The sequence below is a fragment of the Varroa destructor genome, unplaced genomic scaffold (assembly GCF_002443255.2).
Source record: "Varroa destructor unplaced genomic scaffold, Vdes_3.0 BEIS01000003.1, whole genome shotgun sequence".
NCBI classification, from domain to species: Eukaryota; Metazoa; Arthropoda; class Arachnida; order Mesostigmata; family Varroidae; genus Varroa; species Varroa destructor.
In genome coordinates this window covers 43,696,649-43,718,851 of record NW_019211456.1, presented here as the reverse complement: position 1 = coordinate 43,718,851, position 22,203 = coordinate 43,696,649, and the positions used below count along the sequence as shown (strand labels likewise).

The following is a 22,203-nucleotide window of genomic DNA, read 5'->3' as shown; positions in this document are numbered from 1 at the left end:
CGCGGGGCCTACCGCGGCTACAGGTCGAGTCTTCGAAGGAGTCTAGCTTTTTATGAAGATCATTGGAAAATAAATCAAATTGAAAGCTCGATATATCCGCAGAAAATTCTGACCCCCGACCTAAATATTTTGTCAGCAAATCACTCGCACTCGAACGAAGAGTAACGTGCTACTAAAACATTAGAAGGGAATACAATGTACTTAAGTTAATTAGTGCTCGGCTTGCAGTAAGCAAAAACAGAACAAATCAATTATGCTCAGTACAGTCAATAGGTTTCCTTTTTGTATTTTCCAATTTTGTAGTCAAATCAACCCGCTGCGGGCTCCAAAAACAATTATATTACTTTTGGTGAAATGGTTTAATTTATATTGTATTGCCTATACAACGCTGTATTTTTCTGTGAAATTCCCGCTTGGTACGATGTCAATTTGTTTAGATATCTAAAGGCTTGTACGGCACATTGAATGCTTCGTGTCACTCCATTTTTTCATTTAAAAGGTGCTCCCAAATCCCTATCTAGATGCAATACTGCATGCAACCTTGGCGCTGAACTGGGAAACGAGCTACTTTCCGGATCATCTGCCACCAAACTTGCCCTCTGGTGTAACAGCTTGCCTCACAAGTAGAATGCACTTTCAAATACGAAGGCATCCTTTTTTCCTTTGCCTCGTTTAAGCTTAGACGATCTCCCCACGCCTATAGTCACCAGTTTTACCAGTACTCGGTCTGAGCGAAATCCAGGTTGAGCTAAGGCGATAACTGGCCTAGTTCGGTTGAAGATGGCTATAGTTCGCCCCACCTCACCGATACGCTATTTAAATATTCTAGCTCCCCACTTTGTAGCTCAGTTCTAAATGGCTGTGCAGCTTCATGGAATGGGCTCAGGCAGCCTGTTCTATGCTTTCGTAGCATTATATTTCGGACAAGGAGAACTTGGATAAAACGTCGCAGTAAACTCAGCGTTCGAATTCCATGCACCTCTGGTTTCTACAGGCGACAGACCATTAGCAGTAGGATATAGCGAGGGCTAGGGGGACATTGTAAGCCATATGTTACACCTGTCAGGAGCAAGAGAGGAAACAAATCAAGTCCTCTGGGGATGTGCTGGACCACCCAGTTAGGCTAGCAGATCAGTTACTTTCGTAAAGCATCGGGATAAGGGGGGATGGGCTAATATAGTGCAAAAGGCACATACACGTACACACACTTGTATATATATACACTAGCAGCGGAACTAAAACGTACAGTCCCACCGTGTAGTAACAGCAGCGTCCGCAAAGTCAACAAAGATCCAATTGAAGTATTTTTATTTCTTGCGAGGAGTTCGCCTACTCCGCGAGGTTCTTCAAGTCTTCGAGCTAATTTCAACTATCTGGCTCTGATATTAACAGATGCCGAAACAAAACCGGATTGTAAAAACGGGAAGAAATTTGATTAGACAAAAAACCCTTTTGTAAACGGAATAAAATTATTGTGCAGACAAAGGAGACTGCAGGGTAGCAAAGAAAATAGCCAGCCTTAGAATTGTCCAGCGACGGTTAGAAGGTATGACAAACGATCACAGATATAGTCGTTGGTAAGCTCTGCAGCTGTTCTTGCTGCAAGACGTTCGTGATGACGCCCATACGCTTTTTAAGGTCAAGTCGTAGAGGCTCAAGTGCATTCGTATTATAAAATAAATCGGTAATAATTATTAACATTCTCTATATTTCTTTTTCCTTTACCCCTAATCCCAATCAAAAATTGAAATACTGTTTTATTTAACATGTACGACCCCGTATTCACTTATTAACATTTTAATCACGTTTATGTCGTACTACAAAATACGGGTACAATTCTTTGATGCATCGGTAAACGTTCTGGTGAACAAGTGGCAATCTGCCCACTACTTCTATACCCTCTCGCCTTTTGACGCTATAATTTAATCTAACGCCATATAAGCAGAAATGCCACGCTGACCCGCTCTACGCGTCAGAAGATCGCAGAGGTCAATGCGAGAGCACTTTTGTGCGCATCACGGATCGGTACCTAATTAACAGTTTATCATCAGTAACTACCGCGCTATGGTTTTCATAGTCACTCAAGAGCGGCACTGTCCTTACACGCATTCACATAACAAACCATGTTGAAGACGGTATTCAACCACGCCATCTATATGCATATATAGCTCTCGGGTAGATGCGTTCAGGATGAATCAGTGTCCATACACGTGGCCTTCGATACTTAGCAGATATATTCTCTGGCTGTAATTGTTGCAGTCGTCTTAATAACATGTGCAGCTTGGACGCGACTGCTGTTGTGGCTGGCGTCCAACGTCAGAGTTAGTGCTCGAGCGCCCCGTTCCGCCAGTCGCTGGAATACAGCAGGCGCCAGCCCTCGAAAGCAGAAGACAGTGGCTGTCCGATGACGAGCTCCCCAGCTCGCTTCCCAGACATATTGACAAGCCGAAATCGACTTGAACTCAGCTCGACTAAACACCAGCCTATACAAGCAGCAGCAGCAGCAGCAAAAGTACGAAGATCTATCTCTGGTATTGCCATTCCAAACTGCTTTTGTTGCAGAGAACTGCAGCCGCCATCGCAGCGGCAGCGGTGGGCCGGCCTAAATCGGCCGACGGACTGGCGCCTGCGATTACGGCCGATTACGGACAACGCCATTCGCTTCTACTGTGATCACAATAAGAGCTATGAGCGTGTTAATGTCGGTGGTACCGATGCTGCTACAGATGATATTGGTAACGCAAATGATGAATGTTGTTGGTGATGCTTGTCGTCATAATATAGTACGTTGTGCGGCTCGCAGCAGTGTTATTCCTAGCACTGCTGGACCAGGCAGCACTACATGGACTACTATGTGGGTCAGTTAGCGACTGCGCCTAGCAACGTATGGCCTATGCTACTGGGGCCCGCAACAACGTAACGAGGGTGGCAGTTATAGAACAACGCGGGGATCTTACGTGTCAAGCAACGTGAGATGACGGCAGCCATGAAAACGCTGCAATACCAGCAGCAACAATAACATCAAAAGCCACCCAACGATGACATCTCAATAACAACACCAGCAGGTCAACAAACACAACGGTGGGAGACGTTGTGTTTCCACAGAAACGGGAGCAAAGCGAAGAGGGAATCACCTACCAGGGACGAGGCAGAGAGAGAAGGAACGAAAGTGACGAGGTCCCAGGAACAAAGGTCGGCCCACAAAGGAAGCTAGAGAATAACGTTGACTTCATCGACCTTTCGAGAATTCATCGCAGGCCATTCGGTACTACTGAGACCCATGGCGACAATGACAATCAATATGCGCAAAGCGTTGTATTTAGAACAAACGATCATATATTATTGATGAGGTCTGGAAGGAGAAACCGGTTATAAGCGGGCGACGGCCATTTGAAAGAACCTCACCACTTCATGCATGTATTGTTGCTCGATAGCAACGTCTTTGCTTAATTTGACTTTCTTTTTTCGTTTGACTGTTGAACTCCAGGGATGATTACAATGGACTTATCTCAATCGCCGACATGGTGTCCTCTTATTTATTAAAAAACCCCTCATGAGCAGCGCGGCTATTACAATAAACTACCATACGCAGCTGCCACCGAGATGGAGGCGAAAGGGAGAGAAATTTGCTATATTGGACGTCTACGTAACAATCGTCTACGAAGAGTGCAAAGAGAAACGATGGGTGTATGGGTTGTTACTGTGATGTGTCCCACACGTTACTCCCGCGCGGCGGCGGCGGCTGTGACGTCTGTTGCAAGCCCAAAGCATTATAGCACTAGTGTTGTCTTCATTTTACTTGTAGCTAGTATCATCTACCGTCCATCTACATGGCTTGTCTGCAAAAGGCGATCTCAAGCGACGCAAATCACCGAATCTGTCTGGTACAGATAGAGCACTTCCGACGACTTTGTTGTGACTGCGCATGCACGTTATATATATACATGTGTATGTTTATAGCCATTAGATGCAGAAACGAGCACTTGTGGGCAGCGAAGAAATACGTACAGTCATTGTTATCGCTGTTATTTCAACCGAATCAAGTGCCGCCAGCACAAAGCGACGCGAAAACTACCGGAGCTTGTACGCTTTAGGTCTCTCCGGGGATTCGATGTACTCGCTAGTACTACAGGCTTATTGTTTTGCTGCTGTGGTCGCGGCAGCAGCTCATGCTGATATCGTTTGAAGCGCAGTGCTGTGATACCTCTAGAAATGTAGTGGGGTCGATGATCACCGATGGGTCACCGTGCTGGGCACATGGCTACGGCCCCGTGAGCTTTGCGGATCAGCTCTACTGACATTTTTATTATATTAAGTGCTGTTAATAACGAGAAACTGGAACAAATGCCGGTAGCAACTGACTCGGTCGAGAGAAGGGGTAGTGTAGAAACCCTTACGTATGTATCCCGTTGTATGAGTATGCCGTCACGGAATATGGAACATTGTCCATTATTCGGTTATTGTTGTTGTCCATGTTGGCTGCATGCTATATTTCACCACTGGATTGTATACATTATGTCTTTGCAGATGTATCGCAGCTATCTAAAATCTTCGAAACAGCCTTTTTTGCATTGATGTTGATCTATATCGAACGCACCTATAGGGCTTGAATAGAATAAGCCTCAAGGACTCAGTACATATCCTGTTTGGCTGCCCACGGCGTCCACTTGTGCATCACTGTTATTATCTTACTTGTATCCTCAGTGGACCTTCAGCGACGAACGGTGCCCTGCCGCTAACTTCAATGGATTCAACAGTATAACATACGCTGACGATATCAGGTCGGCTGTCACAGTACTGTGAAACGGCACCATAAAAAATGCGCAAAATGACGATTACGGAATACTGCCTGATAGTCCACGAAGATCACGAGTTGTGCATACATATAGCTGCGACGTCATTACGTTCCGATTTGTCTTTGTTTCTAGCTCTTCATTCAGTATCTCCTACTTTTGGTGCCTTGTTACCTCGTTAATCAGAATTAACATTTTCGATATTTTGCTACGATTGTTGATAAGATCAACTGGGATACGGTACGCTTTCAACCTTTTCCTTTGCTTCTGCAAGATTCGTATCGTATCATGAGTCACGAGATGTAATCAAGCACAACTACTAGTAGCAACAATGTGACGCTTTCGCCTACTGACATGACGGTTGTTCCGACGCTGTTTGTTCAAGCAGGATACAAACTTCAATTAACTTCTAATTTGGCTGAAGCTGAATTTGTGTAGCCGCTTGAGGCTACTTCGAGCACAACATACTGTGTGTACTTAGCCCTGAGAATTTAAAAAGCACAAAAATAACATGTCAAATTGCTGCTTCTGCTATGGCCGCTACACTCAACAAATGTTCTCTGAGTGTCATTGTTCTCTTCCAGAAGATCAACAAAAAAAACCTTAGTAGACTATATTTTTGGTCAGCATCGTGGTATCGTCAAATCAATATGACTAGCGTACATCCTAATCTTGGTTTTCTAACGGGGTTTGCTGCTATTACTGCTCTTTAACCCAGTGCAGCTTGCTTTCCCTTACCGATTCGACGAAAATTCGACCAAACTAAGCGTTGCCATCATAGATCTTAAACGTTGGTGGTCGCGCATGGATCGCGGGACCATATCGAGCAACGTTTACCACTGAAACCCTTCAGTCTGCGCGCGCGCGCGGACCACTGACAGTACCGGGTCCGGCGGGGGTACTGAATAATAATCGTCATGTGTGCACTTTTATTATATACAAGCACGTGCTACTGGTGACGCTGCTTGTTGTTGTTCAAAAGTCACCTCTACTACTGCATGGTCTTTCTTCAATTGAGAAAATCTACGATACATATTTATCCACTTGGTTCTGAGATCGAATCTGTCGAAACGAAAAATGCTGCTCACCGAAAGAACACTCAAATTAAGCGAGAACGAAAATGTGTGAAATTCGATTTTATATACTACCGTATAATAGTTATGAATAGGTATATTGGTTGACGGTCTCTCCTAGACCAGGTAGCATAGCGTCGGTGGTATGTTTTATACAAATCTAAAAAAACAGCTAACACAGTGATAAGCGGTATATATTACTTTCCTCAATGTAATCATTTCGGGGGTGTGCGTTTTTATCCTCATGTAACTGAGACAAAACCGTACGAACAGCTAGGCAAGTGATAAAGCCGTAGAATAGAACAAGGTCAAAGGTCCCCGCGATGTATCGCATACGTTTCAACAAACAATCCATGTAGTATTTCTATTATCATAATTGCATTTTGCTCGTTGACCTGATTGTGGCTGTCTTCCTCGCACAAGCAGAAATACGCCAGTCATGCCTCTATCCGAATCAACCTCAAGGGATGGGCGACTATAGCTCGCCGTCAATCGCCACATACATATCGCAGTGTATTTATGTAGTATAGAATATATCGATGTGCTGTTATCGTTTTTCGTACTTGACGCTAACACACACACACACGGCTTAGGTCTCGTTGGGTGTTTCCCACTTAACTTGTGATCCGTGGAAGGATCGCAGTATCGGCACAGTCTGGTGCTCCACTGCCATGCGTTTCCCAGCGATATGCCTGATCGGGCACGTGAGACAGTCTCATCAGAGACAAGTGAACCAGCTTTGCGGATTCAGGTGGCAGGAATCTTGGGCGACGACTCGGCCTGGGCTGCCCAATTAGTACCACTCGTTTGGTATCTCGTCGCACTGTCATTATTAGTAGCACTAACCTAGTCGTTCAACAGACGCAACACCGATCTGTCCCAAATATTTAGGGTGCGACTGCAACGGTACAATTGTGTCAGACGTTAGTCAATACTATGACGAATGTCTAACTGTCTTCACTTCAGTCTGAAGGTGATTTTTCTATTGCAGGCTCTACGATCTTCTCATGCTAGCCATACCTGCAGTTGAATCGCGATAGAACACCACACGGTCCCTTGTATGTGCACGCGAATACAGACTAATTTCAGGTAATATCGTGTGACTTTTCAATGTAACATGCTTCAAGACCAATCTTCTGCATTTTCTATGTTTTAGATGCAATTATATGATTTCAGGAAAATGGAGGCTACATAAACAAAAGCAGCAGCGGCGAAAAACTTTAGTATATAATAGGGAAAGACAACTCTAGTTTTAAGATTTCGTATAGGATCGGTATCTTTCGATACGGTACCTGAGTCACTCGAAATAAGCAAATTGACCAAATCATCTAGAAACCAGTGTCACACCTGCTGCGTTCAAAGATAGACTTTTGTGCTTGTTTCGACTTTCTTGTATCTACCGTTGCCGCTTTAGCTACTTTGCGGCATCGTCAACGATATCTTTCCAGGCAGTCATCGCGTCAGACGGATTCCCCTAACAACACAAGGATCTTCTTAAGCTGAAGCAGGCTGTGCTATAACAACGGATGAAGCAGAACAGACGCTGTCCCTTTATTCCTCGGCTTTACTTTGCTTTGGCCAGTACGTGTTCAGATTGATTTCGCCAGATCATGCCAGTTGCTGCCCCGTTCTACTGTTGCAGTTTGCTATATCGTTCGTATTGTTCGCCTTAGGCCAGGTCTTTTGAGGCTTCGCATCCCTTCATCCTCAATTCGGCGTCATTATCCATTAGTTCCGAGCGGTAACAGCCTCTAAGCATTATGGACGAAGCAGCTTGAGGAAAACGACCGACAGGAAGAGGCGGCGAGAAAAAAAGCAACACGTATTCTCTTATCCCATCTCTTTGTTTATGTTCATGGCTCTTTCCTCAATTCCTATATTGTCCATTCTTCAGAAAAGAAAGACGAGTACGCGCGTCTGAGGGCGTCTAGTGAACGACATTCAATGGAGCCTGGATGATTTCGAACACAAGCAGACACGGGGCGAGGCAAGGGGTAAGGGGCAAACAGGCTGCGTCTATAGCGCCTATGTTAATGTTGCGACTTTTACAGCTGCATCGACAACTTGCCCATTGCCATCGAATACAGGGCGTATATTGTCCACCAATTGCTCACTGTTAACTGGCTGTTTACTATTCCCGGTTGGTTCGCAAGCTTCTTTTCTCACTAAGATTGTCATCTCCCCCCTGGCCCCCCTCGTTTCACCTGCTTCACGTTCATATCTACTGTTATAGGCGCTACTGTTTCTATAGAAACGCATTTCTACGTCTGCGTGTGTGTGTATGTGCATGTGCCCGCGCACCAGGTGGCGCGGCACCAACAGCAGTAAGTGCCTTTGCAGGTGTCATTGCGGCTCTGATTGCGACTTTATGATGAGAATAATGACGACAATGATGGTGTTGTTGGCACTGATGATAACATCAATGGAGACGTGAATGCTGACATGCTGCCGGGTTGGCTTTGCAGCGTGCTTCACTACTTGACCGTAAAATGCGGAAGACAGTAACTCGGTGATGAGGCATTGTGAAGTACGCAGACGAATGACTGTTGTCGCACTCGTTCAGGCAGAAAAAGGACCAGCGAGAGAAAAAAAATAGTTATGTCGTTCACAGTAGTCTATTGCATTGGTCACCATCACTGGCTCGGCTGATGTAATTTTACTGGCCGCTGCAGCCGCTACCGGTGCTGCAAAATGAACGTAGAAGGAGACAAAAAATCTGTGAACATAATCGGCAGAAAATCAGTGGCCGGCTTCAACTTCAGGTAGCAACGTCGACGCAGGGAAGGGGTATACGGGAGATAGTTGTGTCTGTTGTTTCCTAACATTTTCGGGATGCACTAACTAACGAGTGATTCTGACCTATGATTGATCGTTTACGAAACAAGAAGCCCAATGTCAATTCTAATTACCTTCTTGGCGTATGTGTTAGCATACATTCATAACGCGATAGCATCATATATATGTATAAAGTGGTAAGTATAATCCTATCGGACAATATCTATTCGAATTTTTACGTAAGGCTGAGCTAGAGTGCGTCCCATTGCGAATAGCAGAAGCAGCAGCAACTGACGCCGTTCCTGTTGTCGAAATCGCTATCAGTCTAAAGGCATACATGCGAAGACAACGGTTTACGGCTCTTTTGAATCTTCATCGTTGCTTCGTACCCCTCTGCCCGTTCAGTCTTTTCGTGTTGTCGGAACTAAAGCCATACTAGAACGATGTGCTAGCTGCGAATCATCTGTACAACCATATTAATGGCGTCTGATACGCGGACACATGTAGTTCAAGGCGGGCGTTAATACCTTGAAGCGTTGCTTCGTTTCTGTAAAGGTCCGATGTTACGTCGTACATGTGGCACGTATTTTTTTATGGCTGAAACGACACCACCGAAAACGACAACAATAGAGCGGGATCGAGCCACTGGTAGCTCGTTTCTATCGTAGTTTCATAGCTATCTGGCCTAGGCTGTAACTTGGACCAGTATAGCACTAACGAAATGAAAAGAGAAGATCAGAATACGTTGTTTATAGTGCAATATTATGTTGCCCGGTGCAAATCGGCAGCACACACGTGGCATAACAGTTCTAAAACATTCTAACGATCTACGAGAACAATAGTAACGCCGCTACTTTTACATCAAATTTATTAATGCGAGATATATAATGCTAGACAGAAACAGCTACCCGCCTATGTACGTACCCACTGGGTGGTGGGTGAGGCAGCAAATTTTTCGATTAACACAATCACGAATAACAGCCAACACATAGGCAAATACCGGTCGAAGTAGCGCCTGTAAAAACAACAGTTTGGCCTAATTAAGACGGTCCAACGTGATCTCTCCCTGAACCGGCAACGTTCTCCAGAAGTTTTTTTTTGTCGTCCGGTCGTGCTCGGTCGGAACTTCATTACCTTCATTGGTATTGTCGCTGCGCTTCACAGTCAGCGTGACGTCGCCGTCACTTCAAATGGATATTTCAGGTATACTTATGGTCTACACCCAGGATAGACGAAAAAAAGATTCACAAGGAAAAAAAATCACGATCGCCAGAATCCGCACATCATTCACTATGTGATTTTTGCCAATAAACCAATCTGTAGAGTCCGCCAGTATTCGTACGGTCACCGCTTCAAACAGGACACTGTCTCGTGCTCAATAGGACCCGAACCGTTCGACATTCGGATGCGGTTGACGTTCATTTCCTTAATCTCTGTCTCTCCCTCTCTATGTTCACTTGTTTGGAGGATCATTGCGAAACTGTGTTACGTACATAAATTTCGACAGTCAATACAGTACGACGATGTCGGCAGCCGGATCGTCTCCGGACGTCGGCGGTGACTCAAAACGACGACATATCGAAGCAAAATGGAGCAGTGTATGGCAGTCCTTCCTTGATATACTTCACGTCGAGCGTCAGGGCTCCGGATGGTCGGGTGAAGTCTACAGTTAGCACGTAAGCTGGTCTTTCAAGGCGAGCTATATATACCTGTGTGTGCGTATGTGTGTGTGTGTGTATGTGTGTGTTTGTTGGGGTGTATGTGTGTGTTTGTTGGTGTGTATGGGTGTGTGTTTGTGTGTGTGTTTGTTGGTGTGTATGGGTGTGTGTTTGTGTGTGTGTTTGTTGGTGTGTATGGGTGTGTGTTTGTGTGTGTGTTTGGGAGTGTGTTTGTGTGTGTGTGCGTGTGGGTGTGTGTTTGTGTGTGTGCGCGTGTGCGTGTGGGTGTGTGTTTGTGTGTGTGTGCGTGTGGTTGTGTGTTTGTGTGTGTGTTTGTGTGCGTGTGGGTGTGTGTGTGTGGGTGTGTGTGTCAGCCGGCGTGCAGTTTCAGCAAGTCGGACGGACGCGTACGGAATACTGATCATATAGAGGCTTCATCTACCAGACGAAAAAGGTAAAGTATCAGCAGTCGATCTATTATGGTACTATCGTACCACAAAAAATAACCGCAATAACAATCGTAGAGTCGTGTGTGCTAGCAGCTTAGCTCAGCTTTGAGCAGAGGATCGTTTTAGGTATGTACAGAGTCAACGAGAGAAAATGCTCAATTACCCGGGAAAAAAGCGCGCGACCATCTCAAGTGTTAGGTCGTATTATTCTTTGTTCGTCTACGGTTGTTTCTATATCTACTGTACATATTTTTGTTTCGTTGTACACGCTGATTGGTCGGTTTCTGTACTTTACCCGTTCGTCCTGTAGTCTCTGTTGCCGCTCCTAATAAAATTCGTACACCGGTTGACGGCTCGTAAGGCCAGCCTTTCGCCGCCCCTCTCCCTCCAAGTAGTACTGCCGTATTCTATTATATACGAATAATATGATTGCCAGTCGATGATTGATGCAGCCATATATTTCATTAGGAGCATGAAGGAAAGCCTATGGACAGATAAAACAACCTTTGGTTACTGCGGTGATACCAACGCATCTGGAGGAACTATGGCCTCGTATGGCAGACTTCTGAAAATCCAAATACCCGTTCATTAGATGTTGTCGAATAACGTGTACTCGTTGAAAATGTTATCCATTAGACTTAGTGTATATAAATAAAATCTATTAGTGAATGATATTTTTTGAGGTTAAATTCAGAGTGATTTTCACGTTATGCGGCGGGGCGCTGTCTTGCGCGTTTCCATCTTCTAGCCCCAGACGATCGCAGTCTGACTAATTTCGCGCCGTACGTTCAGCTGCTACTATGATTTATGCGACTCGTTCCGTTTGAATCGTTGAAGAACCAATCGTAATAGAAGCGTTACGCGTCACGGAACGCCAGAGGCATTAGACTACTTCACGGCTTCTTCACCTCTTTATCATCGCTAAATAACAATCGTATTAAAGAGCTGATCTTCTACACCAGCTACGAATATATAGATATATATATTCGTACAATTACTCTTGCGTTAAGTTGTTCAACGACATACGCCATTCGGCTTTAGATGTTCTTGTCTCGCTTTTGTGTCTCTGACTTATTCGCCAACTTCCTCAATATATTTACCCAACGCTGCCTTCCTACTGATAGTAACGACGACAAATAGTAGTACTAAAAGTATAGGCTAATCGTTGGTAATCATGAATCGCGGCTATAGTCGTGATCACTCTGGTTCTGCTTCAACTAGCACCACTAATAGTGCTATAGTGGGCAGCGGCGATAACACCAGGCCGTAATGCCGGCCCGGTCGTTTTGGGCCTGCCTGGGCCAAGTGTCGTTCGTTACGAGGTGTGAAACACGCCCGTAACAACGCTAAACATCGCCCTATGCGTCTGTCCTTCTTGACGTAGTTGTAGTGTATATAGGACAAGCCAACAAATAGGAACCTCGCTGCCTTGAACCAGCGAACATGCTGAAACTGAGAATAATCGTCGGGTGACGAGGGATCTGTGTGAGATGCTGGTAATAGTGTCGTCTCAGATAGAGGCTGTGGAATGATAGGTCACTTCATCTCCTCCTCATTTGGATTAGTCTTTTTCAAATAGAACTCCTTGACAAGCTAATATACCTAGACAGACAAGAGCCGACGGTGCGGTCGTACTTTAGACACACTAAGTGATGCTGGGAGCGGCAGTGATTGAGTTTATAGTAATAATATTTTCGACGCGTGGACTTTTGCATCTATTTTTTTTCCAATGATCTGTCCAGTTCTTTATCTTGCTTGTATTATCTGTTACGTTGGATCTTCTCTAATCATGGCGAGATTGCTGTCAGTTTTGTCCCGGAGACTTAGCTTTATTAGTACGCACGCAGAAACAGCTAGCGCTTTGTTGAGATGATTTTTTTTTGTCTTAATATGGGAGCATTTTTGCACATATGGTTACATACTTGGTTTTCCTCCGTCTCACGTGTATGCGAGCAGTCAACAACGAACCGCGATCCGTGAAATTATGGTTCTCCACGTAACCAAAAAACACATTTTCCGGCGCTGTTTTTCTAGCAAGCGCACACACGCATCTGCTCATTCACGGAGGAAACTGCGATCGATCTGTGGCCGTTAGAGCGGTACCTGCAGCAATTGCGATAACTGTGGGAACATCTCAAACAGACCAGCAATCGTCTACGCTTATAGTAAAATAGAAACGGCTTGATGATGAAGACACACTGAGGTGGTTGATTTGTGATGTATTGATACTGTGAACAAGCTTCCTGTTTCGCGAAGCAGTTGTAAAATGTCCTGAAGACCATATGAGTAAATAGCACATACATACTAATAGTCAATCAATGTAGCTAATGGACAACAAGATGGTGCAACAAATCAGTGCCATGATTCGTAACGCTAGACTTCATACGCCTTTAAAAAAGTCGAACAAAAAATCACTCAAAATTAGGCGAATCAACCTCTCAATAAATATTAGATAACAGTAATAGATATAGGTTATTCAGGGTCGTGCTAACTTATATTTGCGCAATCGAGCGTATAACTAGAAAATAGCTAAAATCTTCGACGACCCTTTGTGGCTTTGCGTAACTCTACTAATAACAGGTATCAAGAGCGTGTTTTCAAAAATGTCATCAAATATTATAGAATAACCAACGGACAGAAGTTACAGCGTACCTAACGCTTGCTAGAAAATTTTCATCACCAGCACAAAAGCGAAGAGCGTAGAATCACGCTACCAAATTTATGATAGCTTACTTCTTAACTTCGGTCTCATCTTCAACGGAGGACACCTCCTTCGCCACCGATCGTGACGGTTCTCGTCGACGCAGATACGTCGGTGGATGCTTCAAGAATCTTCATTTGTTCTATTTTTTTTTTTGTTCATTTACAACCAACCATCGCGTGGCCGTGTGCGGCGTTTCTGTGATGGCCACTCGTAAACGAGCGGCGCTATGGAGGCAGACTCGCCGACTCACGACTCTGTAGTGATCGACGACATGACTCTTAGGTATTAGCTGTTAACGTGAGACGACCTTAACGAAGATAGTAAGACAGGCACACTGGCGTTCACCTGCAGCCAGCCTGAATGAAAAGCATCTCCGCGCATGCAGAAATCGATCAGGACGATGTGAACGCATAATGTACAAGCCTAAAATCTCTATTATCAACGCGATGATATTGAGATCATTTTACGCCCCTGACAACACGGCGGTAAGGAAGATATGACAGCACTGACTATTACAGCGAACAGGCCGATGAGAACTGACGCTTTCTGGTAATAGTAGTGACAGTATAGACTGAAAGGCGTTCAAAGGAGCCTTTCGATGATTCGAAGTAGAAATTTTGGTAGAAACTGACAGTTAAACTACGCCCTTGAAATACTAAACACATTAATAGCAATTGAAACAGGCATAAAATGAGATGAAAAACTACGCAGTCGCTATGAGATTTCTTACGGCTGCATGCGTTAATGATGATGCTTTCAATTATCCTTACGCCCAGTTCCTGGTTTAGATCTCCTGGAGTGGCATATGACACGCCCACGATTAGCCCCGTGATTGCCCAAACTAGGCATATTATATATCAAGTTAGGCTCACTATTATAGTGTGACCTTTCACCAAACGGAACTATCCTACTAGTAATGAGCATTCGCTGCAACGGAAAGATTGACCATCGTCAGAAAAAAACAGTGCCACATTGCTAAATTAACTTTATAGATAAGGCTTATTCATTCCGTATATAGAATTCTAGGAGGTTACCGACAGTAAGTTCCGTGTTAAGTTCCGCCAAGGAGACAAATATACTTCGCAATAAAGAAGATAACTAACTCTTCCTATAACTGTTATATAAAAGCTTTGTCCTTTGAGTTATAGTATGTATTGTATAATGTGGTGCAGACAAACGCTATCTGCGATTCTTAACTGGTGACAACAATAATTGAAAACATAATGCGCCATGCCAGCCTGCGTAAGCAACTAAGAACTTATGTTTTGCTTTTGACTCAGAGATTCTTTGGATGATCATCAAGCCAAATATAAACAATAGAAAGACCGACCCCATATAATATCATCTATGATGAGCAAGATATATTCTCTTTTCATTTTTAGTTCTTAAAGATGAACGCATTTACCATTATATACAGGCTCTTATCGAAATGAAGAGGACGCACACGAGCACAACGTGAACGCATAAACATGTAAGATATAACCGAGTTCTTCAACGCTGCGTGCCACGTCTAAAGAGGATTACATGCGATTCTTTATTTTTTGTTTTTTTTTCCCTATGTTTTTCGTGCTGTTCTATGTATTCTCTGAAAAATTGAAATTCATTTCCTTTAAACACTAGCTATTTCGGTTTCTGTCTCTCATCCTTGCTTAATGTTTTTCTTCTCTGCTTTGCTTTACCGTCCCCCTTGTGCTTAATCGAAACGGATACCGTCCGGACTCGGACGTTCTATAGCAAACGCGTGCATATTTGTATTCCGACAAATCTGAGTGTATGTGCTTCACAACATGCGGATTACAAATAAGGGTTCTTGTTCAGCATTGGATTTCAGCTTCAACTCTGTGCTGCTATTTCGAGTTTCGGCTCAGGCTTGGAAACGAGTGATATCGTGTTCCGTTGTCGGTAAATCATTTCCGACAGTCCATGTCAGTATTATGTATGCCGGCGCTTAGCAGATAAATCGAAACAGGCTACCGCAGCAGCTGCTGTCGTTGTCGAGATAAGGTAAGAAGCACAACACTGTTAAAAGCGACCACAAAAACGACGACGACCACAACAAATCGGCGGCGGCGGCAGCAGCATCGGTAACAATAACAACAAGCGAGCGCACGGCTTGTCTAATCAATGATGTTGCCAGTCTCAACACAGCTACATCGTTGCATCTGTATGCCTGCTTCCCTCGTTCAACTACAACTATTACCACGTCCGGCAGAAACAGCCGAGCCATTGACGGCGGTGGCGGCAGTAGCGGTAGCGAATGTAGCAATTCTGTCAAGACAAACAACGGCCCTTCTTCTACCGCCAATCTGGCTGCCGTTTCCGATACTGCAGAAACAGCACCGCTAAAGAAAAGGACGCCAGCGTCTCTGTTAAGGCGGAACGACGAAAAAAAGTCAAAACAGACCAGCGAAAGTCGGGATGACGCTAATGGCGCTCATGATGCGCTGACTGTCTGGTGCTAACGTCACTGGCGCCGGGAGGGCTAAAGGACCACCGGCGAAGAGATTCGCTACTGCTGTTGCCTAAAAATGAAACGGATCACCAATAGCGATAGCGACCAAGACCAATGATGTATAGGATCGGGATAAGGTGGGAGCGAGCGAGCAAGCAACTGCGTTAGTTTCGGAGTTTCTAACATAAACATAGACGAAACAAAGGTTTCGGTTATTTCAAAGGTCCGCGCCTAATTACGAGGGAAAGAAATCACACGTTACGCAGCGTGTAAAGGACAAAATGGTAATGGCCGAATCAAAACTAAAGCCTCTGCTTCGCTTAACCCAGCTAAGATTTAAGATTTGTCCTAAAATTGTGATAATGATGGTATTGCGCACAAGGCGGTAAGCAGCGACGTCAGCGTAGATTAGTTCAGCTAAAATGATACAGTATTTTCAGTGGGCAAAAGTGAACTGAATCAGAGGGAACTTTGAGCTGCAATTTGAGCACCGCAGCTTATATGTATACGACTTCGTTCTCATGTCCTGGTAAACGCTAAGGCCGTAACGAAGCTAGCATTGTAGTCTAGCTGTGAAAAAGTCACGTGCTCGAATTCGGGCGTTAGCACAAGACGATTTTCACAGAAAATTTTTCTAGTCAGATGCTATAATCGGAAGTACGGCAAAATGGTCTAAGGGCCACACATTTCGAGACTGCGCGGTTACAAGGGTCAAGCACGCGCACCAAGGAGATCGCGGAGCCCTGCACTGCAAGCCGAAGGTTAATCTTGCCAAAGGAAAATCCTGTAACTACGTTCCTGAAGCCTGAACATAAAGAAGTCAAAAATTCAGGGATGAATACTTGATGGATATGTGGTAAATATTGAGACGCACATAGACGATGACGAGTACTCACAGGGCAATACATCTGTATTTATTTCTAGGAGGTTCAATGCTTCGGTGAGTTCGGTTGATGTAAATCGTTAGCCGTGTTACAAGGACCACCGTCGAAATGTCATTTAACTTACCTCCAAAAATGCGGTTGATAGCCGAGACAGATTCCTTCATTGCATTTAAGGCACGGGCCGTCCATTGCACGACGGACCTAAAGACAAATACGACACAATACAATAACTTACACTGTTGATAAATTCGCTACGTTATAAAGTAAAAGAAATCGCACAAACTCCGTGAACTATTATGTATATATGGCTGACTTAGATTTATGTTGTTGTTAACTACCTGAGCCGACGATCAGGCTGAACGCAGTAAATTGCTTGCACTACTATTAGATCATAAAGCTTATACTGGATAACCTTTTCTCAATACCATAGTCATAAGACGATCCATGGTTTTTTTCATATAGAGCGCTAGCCAATGGAAGTGTTTCGTTCTAATCAACATTGATTGCTGATTTTTGAACACTTCAGAATAACACGTATTAAGCGGAAAAGCCCAGCGTAGGGCAACGTTGGCTCTCTTGAAATAAACACGTGCTATAAGCAAAGGAGAAAATTAAAAACCATCCGTTGCTAATATATCATTTGGCCATAATAACCCTGTCCCATCGAAGCTTTACCTTTAATGTTCAAATATTCCAGTTAACAATAATAATCCATCGTAGCAAAAAACTACTAATTACCGAAAAGGAGCAAGGCGATATGCACCAAGCTGGAACACGAGCCTGCATTTAACGATATCGGAATCATATGCCTGTTCCGCTTTGTCACTGCGTTACGCGTAACGAAATAAGTATGACGGCAACAACTTATGCATGATCACCTTCTACATTATCTTCCCCTACATTTCGAAAGATAATTCTGCGGCCTCGGATGAGGCCACACGCCACCGGCCATAAATAAGATCACACCAAGTAAGACTGACCAATCCACTGAAGCAAATATGGTGCAGGTCAACTACGAAGACGAACTTGAATGTAATAAAGAAAATTGTACTATTTACAACGGGGTGCTAGTTGAGACGTGTCTAGAGCAAGCTGACAGGCAGGCAGGCAGGCAGGCAGGCAATACAAAGAAAAGGCGAGGCCGACAATTTCAACTTCCCTGTACCAAGAACCCGGCTTGCATTTCCCCAAAGGGGTATCCTAAAGGAGTAGCGTTGCTCCTCGCATCGCTGGCTTTTGACTAAACGAAAAGTTGATCTCGCGATAATCAGATTAGTGACGTGAGTTGGACGAAATGGGAAGTATGAATAGGCGGCCTAACTCGACGAACTTCGTAGGCTTTGTTCGGATGTGTATATTCCAGGACGGAACTAGAGTTGCAGCTGCTGCCTCTACCACTGTGAGCAAGAGTGGCGAACTCTCGTACAAAATTCCTAGGTCCTCTGACTTCATTCCCGGGGAGGTGCGAGGTGAAATTGATTTCAGATGAAACACTGAGTTCGCTGTACATTTGAATAATCACGTTGGTTCATTCATTCACTCTAGAAGCTCAGACATAACTAGAGAACCATACTTCACCCCATAACTTAATCCGGTTTGCCCTCAGCGGAAAACGGGTAGTTGGTGCCTAGACACGAACGAGCATAAACTGGAAGCCGTTGTCCTGCTATGCGCATCTTGCCTGATTCTGTGATGAGCCTACAACTTTTTCACCCTCTCGAACTGATAACGTATCACCACAAGCAATCGAAATTAGTTCAATTTTCAGTAATTTGATGAACGGAACGAATTTACTCTATATTATCGCAGAAAAAGTGGAAATCAATGTTTCTAAGTGCGGTCCCGGTAGTTTACAGCATACTTCTCCCATTTCGCACATTTTGTCGAAGAACGCTTTGTCAATAACATGTATATATATAGTTATTCCTCTTCAACCGTGCAGTCTAGCAATTCAAAGCTTTTATTTATAGAGCCTCTTCGCTGAGATATACGGAAGGTTGTTCCTGGTGCGCTGATCACCTCCCACTGTCTTGTTAAAATTCGCTCCCTCATACACCACGACACCTTGGTCGCAGCGAACACGGCTCAGTTCATCGGTTCCATGGGGCCAGGGGAGAAGCCCGTACTTCAGACAGAGTCCCTGCTAGCACTGCAAGCTACTGTGCTGTTATAACACTGTTCCACCGCCGCCATCATCGTTGTTATCGCTGATGGGTAAAAGTACCTCGTATGGCTCAAGCGGGATCTATCAGTCTTAACCCGGTCAACTCTCAGCGAAACCCGTGGGCCTCGTTCCTGAGTCCTTACCACTCGCCGCTCGTGTGGGATGGTCTCCTCGGCACCACCGAGCCGTCAACAACGCCCCTCAGGAGTGTTCCCAGATGTAGACATCGTAGGCTACAATCCAACCGTCGACTGTCAATGATACGGGCAAAGTTGTGTTGTGACATACCCTTGGGGCTTGGCTTCGCAATGCTATATGTTACCACGACAAACGAAAATATCGATGCAATGATACGCGAAACGAGAATGGCGGGAAAAAGTTTTCAATTGAGCGCCTTTTTACGCTACATCCTTTTATCTGTAATTCAGGCAAGAACAAATTAAAAAATAAAAATCCTAGACCTCGTTGATCTTTAGGGAAGTTCTTTGCTGCTTCAAAAGGTCTCAGCTTTGGGACTCTACGTTAGCATTGTTGTCGCTAAATTGATCAATCAACAATATTCTTGGAAAACACGTAAATGCACTTTTTTTAATCTTAGTTGGGTCTAGCGGAGCACGTACAAAATATCTGATATTTGAAAATTATTTTTCATAGGAGCTACATATGAGTTATTACCATATGGGAGGGAGGAAGGAGGGGTTTAAAGCTACCAATGAAAAACAGCGAAAACAACAAGTCGAATTAGCGTATCTAATATTTTTGCGCAGAGTGTGGCAGTTGTTGAATCACAGTTAGATAAACTTCGTCGGTGTCGCATTATTTATGCCATTCTCGATGTTCCTCTTAATGAATTAAGCATAAGATAGAATAAAATTTACAGTAGTTAATCGCAGCGTCGGGTGGCTTGGCCTACTGGTGCTATTCAGTTTGCACTGGCTTATTCAATGTTGCACAAGCTCGGCCTCGCCTCTCTCGAATGTGGACCCCCCAACCAGCCAGCATGGGCTCTACTCTTTTGTGGCCGAGGCGGGGTCTTATGCTCACTGTGCTCCCTTGAATCTACCAGTTGGGGACAGGGGGAGATTCAGAAGAGGACAGAGTCGAAATGAGTCACTGTAAAGAGATATGTGTTTTAGGCCCAGGGCACCCAGCTAGGGACGGCGAGAGCTCAGGGTTTCGGCCGACAGTCGCCGAGACGAGCGCATTCGTCTGAGTGCCATAGTATAACAGCGCACTGAACCCGCTATTGATTGAGTATTACTTCTAGCAGTGCTCGAGCCAACTACAAAAATTGTTGCAAAGTTAGGAACCACGGTGAGAAACTAACATGGGACCAAGATATGTCACTCTCGCTAAGCTCCACCACTGCCTAGTTGCGCACTACAATAGCTCCCGATCAGTCAGCCAGCCCCAGCTCGACTATCCCATTGTATCGTGACGGACATCGAGACCGGGAACCGACTGAGGCCGATGCTGTCTGTGAGAGCAACGAATAGCGCCACTGTTTTAGAGCACATATATATATATATATATGTATGTATGTATGTAGTCGGAGGCGAGCTCGTCTTCGAATACCTACACTGGCGTTGGGTTATGACCCAAATCTCGTCTACCATGATGCTGCACCGCGTAGAGGTCACGCCACTTTTGAGGGACCTGCCTGAAGAACATAGAGCAGATTCTGGCCCAGCTTCTGCAAACTCTGCATGTAGCAGAAATATGCTTAATGTTGGTGCGGACATGCAGGTATTTTTCATACGTATGTATTTATTCACGCTCCATGATTTCCGTCGGCGGGGCCACGCATGGTCGTATTCTCCTTACCTCCGCTTTTTACCGTTACGACAATAAGATTATTGCCATCCTGTTAGTAGTATAAGGTACCACCTCGATCCGTGCAGAGTAAGATAGCTTATTCAAATGAAAGGTTCTGAGTCGCTTGATTCGCATTGAAGGAATGAAGGCTTATCGACCAGCGTAGTTCGCGCGTACAGTCTTATGCGCGACCATTTCGTCGACAGTAACGCCTCGGCCCTGGAGGTTCCCCTTATGTTACGGTTATAATTATACGACATGCTGGCAGACATGCCGTTATGTTGCCTCTCCGTATCTCCGCCATTCAGGGTTGGACCAGACGATGGAGCGAGCTACCCTTAGCGAAGGGCGATCGGACATCATGCACACTTCCGCAATCGCCGGTCGGGTGCCAACGCTGATCTTGATTTCCGCTGCACCGTCTCATTTGGTCGCGTCCGCCATCTTTCTCCTACGGAAGAAACCCACCGAGGGGAGTTGAGCTGTTGTCGCGGTCGGCTTAAGCACCAAAGTCAGAACTAACCAAACCTCTTCCGAATCGTTAAATTTGCATGCTTATTTCTTAGCTACTACATGGGGAGTGGCGTAGCATCTATGCACTGATGGGGCCACGAATGCGAGAGACGGGTATATTTGTAGATAGTTTATAAAACTCTGACTATACTGCGTTACTTTGTGTGCAGATAAATGGATGATGATTTCAGGCTTGTCATAGATGTTATAAGCAACAACAATTTTAAATGTATCAATATGAAATACTAGTCTACAAATGTATTTGGCTATTATTACGTCTAGGCTACATTTAGGTAATCTAATGTTATTCTTGGAACGGGAATTCTTTCTAACGGAAACTTGGCACTTGAATTTATATATAGATTATTATTATATAAAACAAAATTATATAAATACAATAAATCTTTTATTGACACCAACGTATTTCATCATGCTTGCAGCCATGTACTGCCTCCGCATGAAGCGTTATAGTAAGTGCGGAATACTTAGTGATCCCTGTTTACCATATACGTGGCGCATTGGAAAAATCCCAACTGAAAACACTTCTACTCGACCCACCTTTGAGGAACAGTTCCGTTCTTCATGGCTGGTGCATCTAAGACGAATGTAGCAAATACAATGCATTACTAAATACATGCTTGTATACGACATAGTATCATTTGAGATCTCTATTCTCAATGGCAGCCAAAAATGCAACAAACTTTCTGTTCGGCGACATGCATCCTCTGATCTGTGGCCGCTAATTGACTGGCTTCTTCTACTCAATAACAGATTCCTTCATTTATTTTTGTTCCTATCACCACCACTGTCATCATCATCCCCATCGCCACCATCATCATCATCACGATTTTCATTACGAAAAAGCACCGCGACCCTGGCACGCTCAACACTTAACCACAATTCTTGTGTTTTACAAATATATA

General features: G+C 44.5%; 1 protein-coding gene across 9 annotated transcripts in view; it reads right to left on the bottom strand.

Annotated features, from left to right (window-relative positions):
- The window catches only part of LOC111246448 (uncharacterized), a 259,672-nt gene that overhangs the window by 137,900 nt on the left and 99,569 nt on the right, over window positions 1-22,203 (bottom strand). For 6 of the 9 annotated variants that reach the window (XM_086982453.1, XM_086982448.1, XM_022796041.2 and 3 more), the window contains one exon: window positions 16,913-16,989. The exons of 1 other annotated variant lie outside the window; for it this stretch is intronic. In XM_086982453.1, coding sequence (XP_086838579.1) covers window positions 16,913-16,977 — 65 coding nt within the window. In that variant the 5' untranslated portion in view covers window positions 16,978-16,989. Of the gene's footprint in view, window positions 1-16,912; window positions 16,990-17,526; window positions 19,071-19,095; window positions 19,370-22,203 lie in introns of those variants that run through there. 2 more of the 9 variants (XM_086982454.1, XM_086982449.1) reach the window with 2 other exon arrangements.